The sequence below is a fragment of the Daucus carota genome, chromosome 7, assembly GCF_001625215.2.
Source record: "Daucus carota subsp. sativus chromosome 7, DH1 v3.0, whole genome shotgun sequence".
NCBI classification, from domain to species: domain Eukaryota; kingdom Viridiplantae; phylum Streptophyta; class Magnoliopsida; order Apiales; family Apiaceae; genus Daucus; species Daucus carota.
This window is the reverse complement of record NC_030387.2, coordinates 26,288,020-26,306,583: the sequence shown is the minus strand read 5'-3', so window position 1 is coordinate 26,306,583 and position 18,564 is coordinate 26,288,020. Positions and strand designations below refer to the sequence as shown.

At 33.6% G+C, this 18,564-nt stretch overlaps 2 protein-coding genes across 2 annotated transcripts; one reads left to right on the top strand and one right to left on the bottom strand.

Annotated features, from left to right (window-relative positions):
* Positions 1 to 6,498: 6,498 nt before the first annotated feature.
* Positions 6,499 to 7,434, bottom strand: LOC108194804 (protein FAR1-RELATED SEQUENCE 5-like). Its single transcript, XM_017361742.2, has one exon. The coding sequence runs from the start codon at positions 7,432 to 7,434 to the stop codon at positions 6,499 to 6,501; it is 936 nt and encodes a 311-aa protein (XP_017217231.2).
* A 3,086-nt stretch (positions 7,435 to 10,520) lies between these two features.
* Positions 10,521 to 17,827, top strand: LOC108193220 (AT-hook motif nuclear-localized protein 13). The gene is made up of 5 exons (XM_017359791.2): positions 10,521 to 11,181; positions 11,388 to 11,440; positions 16,014 to 16,145; positions 17,059 to 17,217; positions 17,298 to 17,827. Exons 1-5 carry the CDS (start codon positions 10,626 to 10,628, stop codon positions 17,544 to 17,546), a joined length of 1,149 nt encoding a protein of 382 aa, XP_017215280.1. The 5' UTR covers positions 10,521 to 10,625; the 3' UTR covers positions 17,547 to 17,827.
* Positions 17,828 to 18,564: the final 737 nt, after the last annotated feature.

The window sequence follows — 18,564 nt, the reverse complement described above, 5'->3', positions numbered from 1 at the left end:
CAGACTATTGTGACTCGGTCGACATTTGAGGCTGAGTTGTGTGCACTTGATGCCACTGGGACGGAGGCTGAATGGCTACATGGGCTTATGTCCACATTACCTGTAGTAAGCAGACCGCTTCCTGCGATTGCTATTCATTGTGATAGTCGAACAACTATTGACAAGATTAGCAGTAAAAAGCATAATGCTAAAACAAAGAGACACATCCAAGTTAGACTTAAGTCTATAAGGGGGTTAGTGTCTGACAGGATTATAGCTATAGAGTTCATAGGAACTCAGAATAATATAGCTGATCCTTTGACTAAAGGACTGGAACCTGCAGTAGTCCTTAAGTCAAGGTTGGGGATGGGACTGTCAACCCATCATAATTCATCAACAGTGGGAACCCAATACACATGAGAGGAGATCCCTCGAAGTGTATTCAATGTGGTAATAACAAGCTGTAAGGGTGAATTGGTAGTACCTTTGCTACATAGATGATACTCATGTATCTGAGTCTATCCCCTGTAAACCTAGAAGGTACTGTGACTGCAAAGATAGTAAGAGTGTTACAACTCTGAATGGGATCAAGTCGTTAGACGAGATATTAGCAGTATATCTCTGGAGATGCCCAGCTAAGCGAATGTAATTGTGTGGTCGCAATTAGAGGAAAGGGTTATTCCTTGAAGCATTCGACGAACAGGATCGAGACATGACCATTAATGTCTCAAAGCCGTAGATTGGCTCCATAGCCGTTGATTTGTCGTTGTCTATGGAAAGTGGTTACACCCAACGGATTAAGATTCAAGGTGCGATATTCCATCTGAATCCGGTAGCCATTGAAGTAGAGAACTTAGGAGGGTTCAAACCCGGAAGGGTACCGACTCTGAAAAACAAGTCATGATGAGAAACCTGAAACACATTTCTGTATGGATTTGTGGGGGATTGTTAGAAAATGGAGTTATTAAGTTCATAATTTTATTATGTTCTTGTTGTTAATTCCATAATCTAATGATTGGAAGTTGTTTCTAGATATCGGGACTTAAACTTTCATGTATGGGTTTAAGAATTTTCTTAATGAAATCCATAAGAGAAATGAAGCTGAAGTTAGTAGCTTGAAAGAGCTTGTTTTGAGAATGTGTTTGTCCCACATAGAAAGAAATAAAGGGGGTGTTGGCTTTATATAGTATAACACACATGGGTAGTGCATAACTACTATGGTGTGTTATGGTGCATGGTGTTCTCACGAGCCCACGCGCGCGCCGCCGCTGCCGCCCCGCCCGCCACGCCTCGCCTCGGCACGTCACGTCACGACACGACTCGGGTCGGGTCGGGTCGAAGGGCGATTTGGGCGAATGTCTCGGCGTCTCGCGTACGCGAGGCGACCTGGGCGGGGAATTTTATTTCGGTTTTGATTTAATTTAATTAAATTATTTAATCAGTTGGGCTGGGTTAGTGCCTCTGTTGGGCTCTCTTGGACTGGGTTCAATTCTTATGGGCCGAGTCAAAGCCAAGTCAAGATACACTGAATCTGGACATGTAACTAATATAAATTAATTATATATATATCAAAACGGCTGGTTAAATGTGGGTTTTAATGTATAAAAACCGTTATTATTTTATTTAAATACAAATCATACGTTTTTGATTTATTTAATTAATTGGACGGTTTTTATTCGATATTAAATTGAGGTGTATCAGTTACACTTAGCCTCTCCTATAAATAGAGGCCTAAGCAGCTGATTGTTATACACTACACCTAACATTCTCTCTTCTTCACTACCTCTCTGCTCTCTCTCCCTCTCTCATACACTAGTCAGTTCGTGGTTTCCCGGCGAGTGAGGAGCAAGTCGCTGTTGAGCTTTGGAGGTGCTGCTTAACCAAAGCTCTGTGCTGTTTTATCCTGGAGGAGGTGTTGCAAGCATCCCCAGTGCAGCAGGTGGGGGCAATAATCTCTTCAAGAGCAGTCAGGTCTTCGTATAAGGCCTGACGACTCAGCTGTTCATGTGATTTTCTTGTTGTACATGTTGTTGGCTCAAGCTATGGCTACTGGTACAACTTCTTTCCTTCCTCTATTCTTACAGTCACTGATATGCATGTGTTTTACCTTCACGTTTTGTTTCAACTTGCTTGGCCTTGGCTTGTTTAATATGATATATAACTGCCTCTATGTTGCTATAATAATCAGTATTTCCAACAGTCCTCGCCAATGTTCTAATAAGGGTTCCAGAACACCTTATGTGTGGTAGAAGATTCTGTCTTATTTTGGTGATTTGGATTAGTACTTCAAATATAACTGGTGTGGGTATCCATTATAATGTCTTGGTGATAATTTTGATCAATGGATTATAAACCCATCAAGACAATGCTTTAGTGGATCTGTTCCTTTCCTTGTGGTATAATACCAATACATGAGGGAATCAGTTGATGAACTAGACAACCTACAGTTGCAACATTTTCAATTGTTTACCGCTGACAGTCTAAGATACCATTCTGATAACATAATCGATGTGTTGAAGAATAGATTTGTTAATCTAAATGAGGAAGCTATAGATTTTGTTCTTGACATACTGAGTTCATCTGAGGATTCAGGAAGGAAGTCAACTGAGATCACTAATTGTAAGAAGGGTGTAGATACCGAATACAACAAAATCAATGGGAATAAGGAATACTTGTGGGAATGGCTGAACTCTAAAAAACACTTGAAAGAATCTCAGAAAAACTTAAATATATTTAAATAAGTAAATCACTTGAAAGAAGCATAGAAAAAAATTATTTTAAATTAATAGAACGCTTAAGAGAATCTTAGAAAATCTTAAATATTTTTAAATTAGCAAAACACCTAAGAGAATCCAAAAAAATATTCAATTTAAAATACTAAAACACTTATAAAAATCTCAGAAAAATCTTAGAAAAAAAAATATGTTAAATAATTAGAGCACTTGAGAAAATCCTAAAAAGTCTTAAATAATTTTAAATTAGTGAAACACTTAAGAGAATCTTGAAAAATCTTAAATATTTTTAAATTAGTAAAACACTTAATAGAATCGTAAAAAAATATTCAATTCAAATTAGTAAACACTTAAAAGAATCTCAGAAAAATCTTTAATATATTTAAACGAGTAAAACACTTGAAAGAATCTTGGAAAAAATTTATTTTAAATTAATAGAGCACTCAAGAGAATCTTAGAAAATTTTAAATATTTTTAAATTAGCAAAACGCCTAAGAGAATCTTAAAATAAATATTCAATTTTAATTAGTAAAACACTTAAAAGAATCTCAGACATATCTTAAATATATTTAAATGAGTAAAACACTTGAAAGAATCTTAAGAAAAATTTATTTTATTTAAATATCTAAGAGATTTTCTGAGATTCTTTGAAGTGTTTTACTAATTTAAATTATTAAATTAGTAAAACACTTGAAAGGATCCTTGAAAAAAAAATATTTTACATTAATAGAGCACTTAGGAGAATCTTAGAAAAATATTAAGTTATTAATAAAACACTTAAAAGATCGTAATATACAAAATTATTAGATGATCCGTTATAACAATGGTAAGAGATTCGTTATCATACACAAGATAACACAAAATAAATAAACAAGATTCTCTATGATATTCGATCTTTTTTTTTGACATGCTTTTATAACCCAATGGTGAGATTCTCTAAGATAATCGACCAATTTTTTTCTTTTGACTTGCTTTTCTAAAATGTAAATATACACACACAAGATTCTTTATGATATCTAATTATAAACAGTATAATACAACATGTATGTATAATGTAAAAAAGTTAATTTTAAATCCTTTAGACATGAATTTTTTAATTTTTAAAGTTTGAAATTAAATTTGAATTTTTTAGATTTTGAAATTTGAAATTAAATTTCAACTTACTTTAAATGATTACTTGATTGATTAAGATAGGGAGAATCCGTTTAAAAAAGACTATAATGGGTATAATGTGTGATTGATCTTATTCGGTTAGTCTTACCAATATTACATGGAATCTTGTTCAAAAAGTATTACAAAGAGAGGATGAAAACGAAACTCTAGATGGATAGATGTTATCATTTTTGATAAAAGAGGGAACAACTATTACCTAATTGAATCTATTAATTACCGTTATCTTCTTTTGTATCCTTACATGGAAAGCGTTGATTATAAATAACGTTTTTTTTGTGTTAGAACCCTTAAAGGAATCCATACACTGAATGGAATCCATACAATAAAAACTTGGAACTTTAAACAAACGTTCTAAATTCACAAATCTATTCAGACGAGGTCTTACTAAAAAGATAACAGTAGAGGTTTATACTAGAATTCTGAAAAGATAAAAACTGATAAAGTTTTATCTTCTTGATCCTTGAAAAATGTTTAGTTGGAACTATCCAAAACACATTCAACTATCTTGCTGAAATCCTTTTTTAATCCGTAAATTTCCTTGCAGGTTCCTGAAGAGATTCTCTACATCCCGGTAGACTGTTTAGTTCAACAAGCTTCACTACTATTGTCCGCTTGATCTCTTGATATGAATAAAGCAGACTTCCAATCCCCTGCAAAAGACAATATAGAATAGTTGTAAACTACCATAAATATAGATTCCATGAAGATTTTTAAAATTGAAAAACCATCTTCAGACTTTGTTTTCCGAATCTTGTGTTTGTAAGATTCAAAACCATCTTCAGACTTTTAGTGTTGTGATTCCTAAACAGTCGCTTTTTTCTTGTGCTTTCCGTATATCGAAACCACAAACTCTTCCATATTCTCTATAGAATTCAGAAGCCGATTGCAAGTTCTTGAATTTTTTATTCAAAAACGGTTTCTCCTTAGCAACACATAGGGGAATGTAGCCCATGCTCTGTAAATCTTGTAGCGATTCGGATTCCCTACTACTATCCATGACTGTATAGAATTAAAAAGAAATAGTGATGAGAAGAACTCGTATCAGGCGAAATATAGTATTCTGCTTCTATAATTCTATGTCTTATACTATTCTGCTACTATAATTCTATGACTAACCTTTTTCGGTGAAGTCGAGTTCCTCGTCTGCCATGGAGTTTAAGCTTGTAACTGAAGCTTTTAAAGAGAAAATGGACGTTTAGATTCTTTCCATATGTCTGCACGAAGAAAAAATAATTTATCAGAATTAAAAATCTATCTAAACATGGAATGTATTATTGAATGAATACGTTGATATGTATATTACTATACTGCCCTTTATAAATTAGATTTGATTGCCTTTTTAATAAATCACAATTAAAAACATGATTTTAAGATCAACGATGATTAAATGGGTTCCTCGGTTTTCTTGATATGCTGGGTTTTCTTAGGATCTTCCTCCTATATATATATATATATATATATATAGGGGCTTATTCCACTACAAACCACACTCTCATACAAACCTAAAAACCACTATTTCCACTCCCATTTTTGCTATGAGCACTCCAATCTTTTTTATTTTTTATTTTTTTTATTTTTCCGGAGGGGGTCCACTGCTGAAATCATCTGCCACGTCAGCACCTGCTGACGTGGCACTGCCACATCAGCTGCCACGTCAGCACTGGGTCAGCCCACTGCTGACGTGGCAGATGACGTGGCAGTGCCACGTCAGCAGGTGCTGACGTGGCAGATGACGTGGCAGTGCCACGTCAGCAGTGGGTGTGACCCAGTGCTGACGTGGCAGTGCCACGTCAGCAGTGGGGGACCCCCTGCGCTGACGTGGCGTGGTGACGTGGCGGGGTGGAAAGTGTAAGTTTGGGGAAGTTGATGGCAAAGCTAGGGGGGGTGATATTGTTAGTTTTTAAGAGTTTGGGGGGATATTTGTTTAGTTTTGAAATTGGTTTTTAGGTTTTTATGATAAAGTTGGTTTGTATTTGAACAAACCCCTATATATATATATATATATATATATATATATATATATAGGCACTTGCTCAAATGAGAACTTTCTTAAAATGAGAACCGTGAGAACTTGTTTAATTTATCAATATCTCATTCATTTGAAGGGCCCCGCCAGGGGCACCTTCACAAAAAATGTATATAATTACGGTCTCCACCTAGCTAGTCGAAAAAAAAATAAAAAAATAATAAAAAAATAAAATCACTGATGATGTGGCAGTGGACTTTTTTTTTTGAATTTTTTTTTGAATTTTTTTTTTAGACTAGCTAGGAAGAGACTAGTTTTATATACATTTTTTATATTGGGTACCCACTAGTTTGATGTTTAGATTAGCCAAAATATGATAAATTAAGGAAGTTCTCATGGTTCTCATTTTAAGAAGTTCTCACTGGAGTAACCCTATATATATATATATATATATATATATATATATATATATATATATATATAGTTAAAGCTTATTAGTCCGTTCAATTTATACGCTATGTTTTGATATGTTTTCAAAGATTTTTTAAAATATATTTTTATAATATTTTTTTTGAATACGAATTTGTTATTTGAAAATTTATTCAAAAAAAATAAATTTAAAAAATTATGCACTTTATGATCAATGCTTTATATAATCATACAATACCTATTAGTCCGATAAGTTGAGTCGAATGTAACCACATCACCAAAATTCTTGTATTCATTTGCCGATCGAGGGTCAACCCACACCAAAGCCTTAACCCGATTCTCGCCATCCATATCAAACCGATAGAAAAACTTCCCGAAATTATTCCCCTTTAACTCCTCTAACAAAGCCAACCCGGACATTGCGTCACCACCATCAAACACTTGACGTCGAATGTTACGTAAAACATTACGTATGTCTTGATTAGTAAAACCAACATTCTTTAATCCACCGAGAGCTTCCCCCATCACTTTCAACACTTTTGAGGGTCCTATTCCCGATTTGTTCAACGTCTCAATTAAAGATCGGGCAACCGGACCTATATTACGCGATCTTTGCATGAATTGTACTTTGTCTGAGGTAACCATTGGATGATTGTGTTCTAACTCTACTGTGGTTATTTCCCATTTATCCGTCTTCACTCTATGAACAACCGAAATTCGAGCCTTACATTTTGTCCGATCAATTGTATCACGAGTCCTTTTTAAATTCAATTCCTCATCAACATTAGCCGAACTTGAACATACTCTCCCACCTAGCCGGCAAATATACATACGTGAACAAGCTTCATTGCTTCTAGAATGCCTATGAGTATTTCTAATGATAACCTCGAATCCAACCCTACGCCCGTAATCCCGATAAAATCTTTCCACCTCATCTAAATTATCAAACAACATGCCACTACAAGGAACAACATCATTCATATTGGAAAAAGTAAAATCATGTATTTTTTCCCCAACATCAACATTATCATAATCATTTTTCCGTTCACTTCTTCCAAAACTTGTATTATCATCCTTTTTCCCACTATTATCATGACAATCATCTTCATCATCGACAAAAATAACCTTTTTTTTTTCCTTTATCAACATAATCATCTTCTTCAACATAAATTACCTCATTTACAACATTAGCTTTTTTCCTACGCATAAAAGGATTTGCAACGGAAGCATAATCGAAATTATCATGATCACTAGAAGAACTAGAATCATTATCAAATAAATATGCCATAAGTTAAGGAGAAGTACCTTTTTTTATCTTCAAAACGTTCAAAATCAAAGAATGAAATGGGTGAAGGAGATAGAGTAATTTTGTTGTAACTGGTAGGTAAAAAACATTAATTACGGTCCCCGCAATGAAACATTGCGGGTACTAATACTCCCCGCAATGAAACATTGCGGGTACTAATACACCCCGCAATGAAACATTGCTGGGTACTTTTAATACCCGCAATGAACTATTGCATGGAGCGTAATTAATGTTTTTACCTACCCGTAACAACAAAATTACTCTATCTACCTCACCCATGTCATTTTATTATTTATTATTAATTAAATTAAATTATTTTAATATAAAATTGATTTTTATAGAGTATAAAATTAATTAAAACGCCCGAATATAAAAATAATTTAATTAAATTATTAATTAAATTAAATTAATAATTAAGTTACATTATCAAATTCAATATATTTGTTGAATTTATTTATTATTGAATTTTATTTCAAAAGTTATATATCTCAATCCTAGTGGACAACTATCAGTGAAACATCCATTGTCAAATTGGTTTCTTTACTTGTCTTGAAAACGCAAGGTACAAGGTTCGAATCTTTATTTGGTTGTTTTGGAGTAAAAAAAATAAACCCCGCAATGAATCATTGCGGGTATCTTTTAAAAAAAAAAAACACCCCGCAATGAATCAATGCGGGGTCTATTTTAGAAAAAACATACCCACAATGACTCATGACGGGTATCTTTTTCAACAAAAACTATCCACCTCATCCAACCACCTTGTTAATCAAATTTAACACCCCGCAATGAATCATTGCGGGGATGAAAATTATGTAAACTATCCCCACAATGAAACATTGCGGGGATGAAAATATTACTTGTTTTGTTTAAAATATTTTAAAAAGTTCAATAAATTGTAAGAATTTATACTACTTTAGCTAAAAAATATTAATATATGTGTTCTTACTAATATTTCACTAATTTAAGTAACATTTATTAATAATTCAGATATTTTTCTTTGATTTGTTTTTGTTTGAGTATTATTGATTTGCATTTGTTCGAATATATATTCAGAACGCTACTTTTACATACGAGAACTGGAAAAAGTTAATAATTTGTCAAAAAAACTCTTCTTATATGTTCTTAATAATATTCGACCAATTTAAGTGATGTTAATTCATAATTTCGATATTCATCTTTGATTTTAATATTTTCGAGTATATTTGAAAACACTACCAGTACAAAAGAGAATTGGAAAAAATGAATAATTTGTAATAAAATAATTCAACTTTAGCTGCAAAAAGTAAATCAACCTTAAAAGAGCATGTGAACTATGTAGTTCAAACATATGTTCGATATATTTAAGAAACAAGCAGTAGTGTTCAAATAAGTAAAATTATTTGTATAGCAAAAAGACATAAAATATTTAATAAGATAAAAATATATAGAAATTAGATAGAAAATTATTCATATATTGTACTAAGAAAAATTAAAATTTTCTCATTACTTCTAATATTAACAATATTTTTAATATAATTTAAAATGTTAAATAAACTCTACAAGGCATATGATATGTGAAAGGAGGGGTAAAAGGGTCCAAGGAAAAAAAGGAGACTCCCAGCAATGAAACATTGCGGGGACTTGTATCCCAGCAATGATTCATTGCGGGGACAAGTATACCCGCAATGTTTCATTGCGGGGTTTCAATGTTTCATTGCGGGGAGTCTCTTTTTCAACCGTAGGATCACAGCAATGAGTGGTTATGATTTGGTGGCTGGAAACCGGTCTTTATCCACCGGTGGCTGTGGACCTGTTCCATATATATATATATATATATATATATATATATATATATATATATATATATATATATATATATATATATATATATATATATATATATATATATATATATATATATATATATATATATATATTTATATGTATATATATATCAATTCCGAAAATGAGGTCGAAAATGACATTTGAAAATTGGAATTCAGTTGCATATGAAGTTGCAAAAGAGGTTGCAACACGGCTGGCGCCGCCTAGAGTTGCAAATGAGGTTGCAAAAGTTGCAAACCGTATTTTTGAAAAAAAATAAATTATGAAAATGTATTTTTAAAAATAATTCTGAAAGGTTGTATTTTTGAAAATAATAAAAGAAAAGGTAGTTAGTTTTGTAGATTTTCCTTTAAATTAATGAGTATATTTAATAAATTATTTATATTAATTTCGTAATAATTTGTTAATGCGTGATTTTAATATCTAGTTACATTATTTATATATTTCAAATTAAATAAAAATATTAATCTCATAAACAAGAAGACATTATCAATAAAGAAATGTCATGAATATATTAATTATTCAAAGAATGATATACATAATTTATTTTTAATATTCTATATTCTATATTTTCGTTTTCTAAATCGTATAATTATATTTGTACTAAATCTGTGTAACATGTGGGACAAATTTTATTTAGAATAATGTAAAACCATAATATGATGAAAAAAATATAAATCAATATAATTAATTTAAATCAGATAAAATATTAGAAATTCAAATACTAACTCTTTTAGATTTACCAACCCGTATCAATTAATCTGATTAAACTCCTAATCTCGATTTCAAAATCCTGCTATGAATTCCAAATAATCCAATATAAAATCTGAATACTAATCCCGTCAAATTTTCCGACTCTTGTCGATTAATCTGATTAACCCTAATCTCAATTTCAAAACCATGTTGTGAATTTCAAATAATCCAATATAAAACTCGAATACTAATCCCGTTAGATTTACAATCCAAATAATTTAATATAAAACCCGAATACTAATCTCGTCAGATTTATCAACCCATATCGGTTAATCTAATTAAAACCCTAATCTCGATTTTAAAACCCGGTTCTGAATTCCAAATAATCCAATATATAGCTTTCGGCTGCGTTATTTATCTATCCATATATTCTACTCTCTTTTCACCTCTATTCCCCCTTTCTCTCTCACCTACAACTCCGCTTTTTCTCACTCTAAAAATTCACTAAATCCCCGTCGTACCAATGGAATCGCCACCGCCGCACCACCACCAACAACCACCGCAACACCACCACCAGCAACAACAGCAACAACAACAGCAACAACAACAGCTCCACCACCACCAGCAACAGCAGCAAGTAATGATGATGGCTCCACAACTCAATCCCTACGCGCCGCAAATCCAACACAACAACAATGGAAACACGAACAATAACAATAATAACGCCGGTATCAACATTGATTCCGCCTCGGCGGCGCTGATGCAGCACGATCCCAACCGGTTCACGTACAATTCCAGTGAGCCGAAGCCGTTGGAGGCGATTAATTCGCAGTATAGTGATGGATCGGCCGGGTTTAGTATGGAACCGGCCAGGAAGAAGAGAGGGAGGCCGAGGAAGTACTCGGCCGATGGCAACATTGCGCTGGGATTGTCGCCTGTTGGAGCTGTGGCGGTTGGAGGTCATGGAGATGGGAATTCTGGTGGCCCGGGGACTGGAGGTGTGGTTGCGGGATCCGAGTCTTCGAAGAAAGGGAGAGGGAGGCCACCTGGTTCTGGGAAGAAGCAGCTCGATGCTCTAGGTTTGTGCTCTGTTTTACCCATTAATAGCCTTGGATAATTTTAATTTTTTTACCGTAACTATAGAACAGTGAATTTATCATGTCTTGGCAATAAACGGGAACTAATATATCAAGGCTATTAAGTTACGAGGTATTAATTGTAGGAGGTTCTAATATAGTAAATACTGAGAAGTTTGTGGTGAATGATTGATTGTATTGTTGTGCAGGAACATATGGAGTTGGATTTACGCCTCATGTGATTACTGTTAATGCCGGAGAGGTATAAATCTTAAATAAATACATTTTTGTTTTTGTATATTATTTTGTTGCTATTATTCTTTTATTTGTTTATGGTATACTATAATCATCTAATATTTAGAGAATTTAGGGAGCAAGTTGTTTGCTGTTATTGGTGTTTTGATGGCCGACTATTATGTTTTTTGTATCTAGAGGATTAATAGGGTATCTTTAGATTTCTCTATAAATTGTTTCCTAGATGCAGTATGCTTGATTGATCAGGTGTAATTTAAACAGTCATTAAAACTCCAGTCTTTTTTTATAGTTTTGTGCAACTAATAGGCAAATTACAAAACTTTATTACTACCTGAGGTATTTTGTATGTAATTATCTTTGAGGATCCAAATTATTTTAATTTCTTTGTACAACCAGTAGCCAAATTACAAAACAGCCTTAGGTATATTTTCCATACCTACTTTTTAATATAGGGATTTAAATTTGATTGCTGGAATGCCTCTAGTTTTAACAGCTGGCTCAGCAAGGGAAAACTTTTGTTTAACTTTCACGGGTTTAGAGCTTTGGTTGCCTGAGGTTGGCATATAAAGAAGTATGCCGCCGATGCGTTTTTTCATTTAAGACGTACTAAAGTATTTTTAAGATTAATTGTATTTCCTTTGACTTTAAACGTTGTCATGTAAACCAAGCTGGGGTGTGCGAAGTAAGTTCTTTAGAAGATAGTGTACTGAAGTCTGTGGCGCAAAAAAGCTATTGCGATAAGCTGGGGATGCGTAATGTAATTTACTTCTATAATATATGCAAACTTGTAGTCTGAGAAGACATGGCGAAGGATGCTGGTGAAATGGTATATATATCTTATATCATACTGGTGCTAACACTAGCAAATTTAACGAGTAAACAATGTGATGATGCATGTTGTAACATTAATAGAATAAACTCCATTAAAATAATTGAATGTGATCGCCTAATCTTGCCTAAATATGATAACAAATTAGTTGAGAGAGTAGAGACATAAGTAGATAGAATATCCTCTAAACTACTGGGGTGAATAGTGATAATATATCACCTGGCCTTCACACTTCTCCAGTATAAGGTGTGAGATTTATTACCTCTGGAAGCTTCATAAAGTTGGAGGAATTTGTGTAATTAATTAATAGGTTATAAAATTTCATAGAGACATTCCTTCTTTGAAGTTATTAAAATTATTACATGAAGCATAACATTCGTAAAATTATTACATTTATTTGTTTTCAAATCAATTATTTTCCTCAAAATTATTACCCCATCCGTCCCTCTCAATTCTTAACATTGGGGGACGGGGTGATGCTCCTATAAAGTATAGTTCTATAACAATTTTTTTTTTCTCCGAATAAAAATTTTATGTTTAAATTTTTATGCAAAAAAGAAAATTTAGAAATAAGTTATGGAACAATGTTTTATAAGTGCATTAAAGTGTGTGCCAAGCAGTGAAAAGAAAATGTTAAGAAATGAGAGGGACAGAAGGAGTAGTTACTAGTGGCTCTTTGCTTCACTTCACGAACCACTTGCTGTAAAAGTGGCCTCTATCATGTTTTTTTTATATTTCTGAATTCAACATTTAATATTGGGATTTTCCATGCCAAGGAATGCAAAAAAGAAATTGTAAAATTTTTAGGGAACAGAGTGGAGCCAAAAAAAAAAACTCAAGTAGACATCAGATACTTCATTAGAATTAATTTGTTTACAAAATAAAAGGGTGTACAATTATGCCACTTAATTCCGTACTAGAAATTAAAATAAGCTCATGTAAGTGCCTAACTAAGAAGTAAGCATACGTATGGGAATATGGTGATTCACATGTGTAAAATGTAATATATATATATATATATAATGTGTTATATTTTTACGAGGTAATTTTATAATAAAATGTTATAGTATTTAAGCTACTTGAATACAAGTTATTTTCGATATTGCTGTTGGTAAAATATAGATGAAGATATATTAATACTTGTCTGAGCACTACTAATTATAAGGTATACACGGATGTGTGTGTTTCCGAGTAATATTAAATGGGGTTTTGTCAACTGATGAGGGATGGAAAATAATCTTTGGTGAATAGTGGGAAGGGTTTGGGTTTGAGGTGACGCTTGTCCTCGAGTGAAGAAATACTTGGTGCTTGTTTCTTACATGTGGGTATTAACTTCCAAAAGAAAGTTGTACTTCCCTGATATGTAATTCCTGTAGTAAATTCCTATGAATTAGAAAATTTTGTTTGGTTTACATGTAGGAAGTTAAATTCATGGGAAGTACAAGGGGGTGGGTATGAAACTTCCCATGTTTTAAGAGAACTCACACTTCCAAGGAATTTAAACATCCATTATTTTTGTCAAACAAACAACTTAACTTTTACATACTCCGTGGATAAATGAATATATACCAAACGACCTCTTAATTATAGAAGAGAAGGATTGAAACATGGGCACCAATATTGGTACACACATATCAGGCCTAAATTATAGATATTCATCAATCATAATTGGAACTTACAATTGATGTTTATTAGATGTGTTTATATAGAAATTTTTATTACTTGGGATCCGAGTATAATTTCAAATTTTAATGAAAAGAGAACTAACTCGTATTTATATTTACTTTTTAATATGATCATACTACCATTAAACTAAGGTTTTTCAAGGCCCTTCTGGGATAAGGTAATTATGGTAAAAAGTCAGCAGTTAGGTCTATATTTAGCCAATGATGTTTTCTATCATCGTGTTGCGGAAATAGGTCACAGATTTTTGAGGTTTGGGGATATACTTTTTTTAAAAGTTTTTTAGAAGATTAGATAAATGACTGTCAGGTAGATAGATCAACTTTAATTCTATCATTATTATCTTCTTTCCCTCTATATAATTTGTTTTTGTTTAGTGCTCCAAGACAGGTCTTGTAAATCATAGAAATATTTGTGTGACTCTTCGTGGAAAGGTACTGTGCTGTAATAGGAAGATCATTTGGTTACGTGGGATGTTGTGTGCAAGTCTAAGTTGGGGGTTGTGTGGTGATTTGGGATTTGAAATTATATAAATCGCGCATTTCTCATGAATTGGCTTGGGCGTTCTGCGTAGGTGAAGTATTCCTTGTGGTATAAGGTTTTAAGGAGTGTATATCAGATGGGCCTTGCTCGATAATCTTTGGGATTCTAGAAGAGGTGGTTGATTCTAGACTTAGGGCTCGTGGATGGATATGTCGAGTGTTTATGATGGTTTATTTCCTTGTGTTCATTCTAATGTAGTAATATGTGAATCAAGGTTGATTTTGCAGACTTTATGCTGTTTAGATTATTTGTGATTCTTGCATTGGTAAGGTGGTAATCCACAATGTTATAAGGGATAATGAGGTGATGGTCTGGATATGTGGGATCAGGTTTAGAAGACCTTTAAATGATGCAGAAGTTCCTGGTAAACTTCCTGAGTTGATTTCAACATACCTTCTCTGATATTTGTTCATCCTCAATTAGGAAATGAAACAATAGGTAAAGATTCCTTGGAAGAGTAAAACTACTTCCAAGATCATAGTTTTTGGTTGGCTTTAAGTTTAGATAAGTTGGATATCCAGGTAAATGTGCAAAGAAGGGTGCCTATACATTATTTTATCTCCTAGCTGATGTGTGTACTGGAAGGGAGATGGTGAAACTGTTTCTTATATAATTGTAGATTGTTGTTTATAAGTTTTTTTAAAGGAGTTTTGGGGTATGCCTAGCTCTTATGCTGAGTTTACATTGAATAAATGTTTAATCTGTTTGTGTATCTCCTCAATTATGGCTATTCTTTGGGCAGTTTAGTTAGAGGGAAACAGTGGATATTCAGCGAAGTTTACAGTTGAGTTGATATGTAGAGTGCAGGACAGTGAGAAGTTATAGGTAGCTGGATGGGTATCAGATTCAAAGGTTTTGAGATATTTTCGTCCTTAGATCTTTGTAGAGAGTAGATTCCTGTTTCTGTATTGTTCTTAGTTTCAGTTGGGTTTTGTATATTCCTTACTCTGTGATTATGTTTTTGTATCCTGGGTTTCCCTCTGCCGTATACGAGGATTTTGTTTTTGGTTCAAGGATACCAACTGTTTTGTTTACCAAAATAATAATTAAACTAAAGGGAAAATATTTTTTGACCAAAAATATTAATATTGAATATTTCTAAAAATATGCTTGCCCAATTTCTGCATGCAATATAATATATGCAAATCAGAAGCTTCTCAGTTCACTTTGATGTATTATGATGGTAGTTCATTACTTCATTCTAAGAATTGGTAGTGGAAGAGAGAGATTGAAGAACATATACTCTATGCATAATGTGTAGTTGCTTTCAACCCTTTTAAAAAGTAGTATCAGCTGTAGTATTGAAGTTGGAAGAAACTTGTTATATATGTAGTAGTTAAAGGGTTTTCATTGTTGAATTCATGTTGTGTATACGCTTTTACTTGTGTTGCTCTGTAAGTGATCTCCATTAGCAAGCCTTGATAGTCTATAGGTAGCTTTCTTGTTCATACTTACATCTTTGTGCTCATTGAAATGGAGACCTTGATCCAAAACATAACATGCATTCCTCTCTCCTGATTTGCAGGATGTAGCAGCAAAGATTACGGCTTTTTCGCAGCAAGGGCCACGAACTGTTTGTATCCTGTCAGCAAATGGTGCCATATCCAATGTGACTCTACGGCAACCAGCAACGACCGGTGGAACTGTGTCATATGAGGTGTGTTCAAGATTAATTAAACATTGAATCTCATTGTATAGTTATGTGCAAGCTTCATATGTATTTGTTTACTTTCGACTCTAGTAGATCTATAGTTGCGAGTACTGTGAGATGGGCATTATTTTCTCGTTATATGTAGGCATCTCCATTGATTTACAATTTAATCTGCCATCCTTTGCTCCTACATCATTCTCCTGACCATTGACCGGGCAGTGACTTTCATTCAAGTTAAAAATGAAAATCCATCAAAGTTGAGGATAAAAACAATGATAAAGTGGTAAAATTAGACAAAAGTGTAGTGACGCCACACCATAATTTAGACACTTTCAAACATATACAAAATCCGATGTATGCCTGTAAACAACAAAACAACATGTTCTAGGTCCTGTTGTAAAAATTATATTGTAGTAAATTTTCTATTATCAACAATCTCTAACAGCCTGGTCAAATCCCAAACCCAAATTGGAATTGTTGTTGGATGGATTTGGTAAAACAAAATTCCGAGTTTGTTAGAATTAAAGAGCAAATTGTGTATAAAATGAACCACTATCCCTGGCGTTTCCCAACCTCAGAAGTGATGAGAAAGTGTTATCTCAACCAGTAACGACAGAGTGATTCTACACAGATAACTATTAATATAATAATAGATGACATCATCTTGTACAGGTAAACCCCAAAACTTTTAGTGTGGAAACTACCATCACTTCTACTTTGGGTATCAATCCATTATCATAAATTTAAAGTAGAAAATCTTCTTTCTCACCTCGGTTTCGGATTCAGGAATCATTCAGCAAGGCATGACTGGTCAAGTCTCTGAATTCGTCTAATATCTGTGGTGGGATGTTATGGGTGTAACTTTGTTACATGTTCCTTTTTATCTGACTGGATCTTTCTTCTTTTTTTTTTTGTTTAGGGACGATTCGAGATTATCTCATTATCAGGTTCCTTAACTATGTCAGAAAATAATGGTAACAGCCGAACAAATGGTCTCAGTGTGTCCTTGGCTGGTACTGACGGCCGAGTACTGGGTGGTGGAGTTGCAGGAGCATTACTGGCAGCCACACCTGTGCAGGTAATGTTTTCCCCATTTATAGCTGAACAAGCACAGTGATTTGTCTATCTTGACTCTGAGATTTCTTTATTGTTTACCAGGTTATTGTTGGCAGCTTTATTGCTGATGGCAAGAAACCTAAATCTGGACTATCTCCAGCACCACCTCCGCATATGTTGAATTTTGGTGCTCAAGTACCTGGGGTTAGTCCTTCAGAAGGAGGCTCAAGTGAGTCATCAGATGAGAGTGGTAGTAGCCCCCTTAACCAGGGCCCAGGATCATACAGCAACGCTAGCCAACCCATGCCACCAATGTACGCCAATGCAGGGTCTAACATTATGTTTGTTTAGGACTATCCTCTGCATGTGTTAGAAGTTAATATGCAAATGCTAGCAATAAAATAGGAGCTTATTTCTTAAACTAGACGAGAGATTTTCTGTTTTTGGATAGTGTTATTGTTTCAGTGTTTCGACACTCGACACTTGCCTCACCGTGAACCAGGGCTAGTTTGCTGAAAGAAGGCATTAGGATATTTACTTGTTCTCCGCGGAGTATACTTTGATTTACAGAATCCGTTGTTTATTAGGAATTATTTATGCACTGGAGATTTTGATTCTCTGTAGTATGGTTTGCGTGATAATATTTTAGAACTAGTATAAATGATGGTATCTTTTTCCTTCTGATCTTATATGTATAAAATACCCGCTTGAAATTGGTGCAAGTAGAAGCAGGAACGGTCATTTTAACTAGGAGAACAACTTGCTTTGAGAATTGAGACTTGCTCGACTGGTATAATTATTTTGGCATAAATAATAAATATGATAATGTAACAGATTTAATAGTACTTTTCAATAGTACAATTTTAAATATATTTGTTTCTTCATTTATTCTGTATTTTTATCTAAAAATTACAAATGGTTAGGGTTGTGGCATGTAGTTTGTTTGCAAAGACCACCATTTGACAAATATAAGGAGCAAAATGTTGGACTAAGATAAAAATGGAAAACAGTGTTAAAAAGAGTAATTGAAGAAGAGAAGTACTAGTTTAATATTATTATTAATCAAATGCTAATAAACTTAAATCTAACCCGAAAAGGATCCAAACATCGGTCGTCATTTCTTTCCCAATCATGCGTCTCTGGAATAACACAAGGGATTAGGGATCAAATGAATAAGCTTATCATGTTTGTGGAGACGAGTCATAAAATGAACACTTGAAACAAGAAACTATCACTTGCAACTAAAATTGGGATCAATAAACATGGCAAAGCCCCGGAAGTTTTCTAGCTCTATCAGTGTTGACATGGAAATTTAAACTTAAGCTCTGGATTAAAGATAGCAAGCTGAGAATTGTCAAAGTTCTGTCAG

What these genes read in the sequence shown, in the direction of transcription:
- LOC108194804 (XM_017361742.2), bottom strand. Translation starts at nt 7,434, where the DNA reads ATGATTATGTTGATAAAGGAAAAAAAAAAGGTTATTTTTGTCGATGAT.
- LOC108193220 (XM_017359791.2), top strand. Translation starts at nt 10,626, where the DNA reads ATGGAATCGCCACCGCCGCACCACCACCAACAACCACCGCAACACCAC. An exon ending in TTACTGTTAATGCCGGAGAG is followed by an intron (nt 11,441 to 16,013) that starts GTATAAATCTTA and finishes CCTGATTTGCAG; the next exon opens with GATGTAGCAGCAAAGATTAC. An exon ending in TGGCAGCCACACCTGTGCAG is followed by an intron (nt 17,218 to 17,297) that starts GTAATGTTTTCC and finishes ATTGTTTACCAG; the next exon opens with GTTATTGTTGGCAGCTTTAT.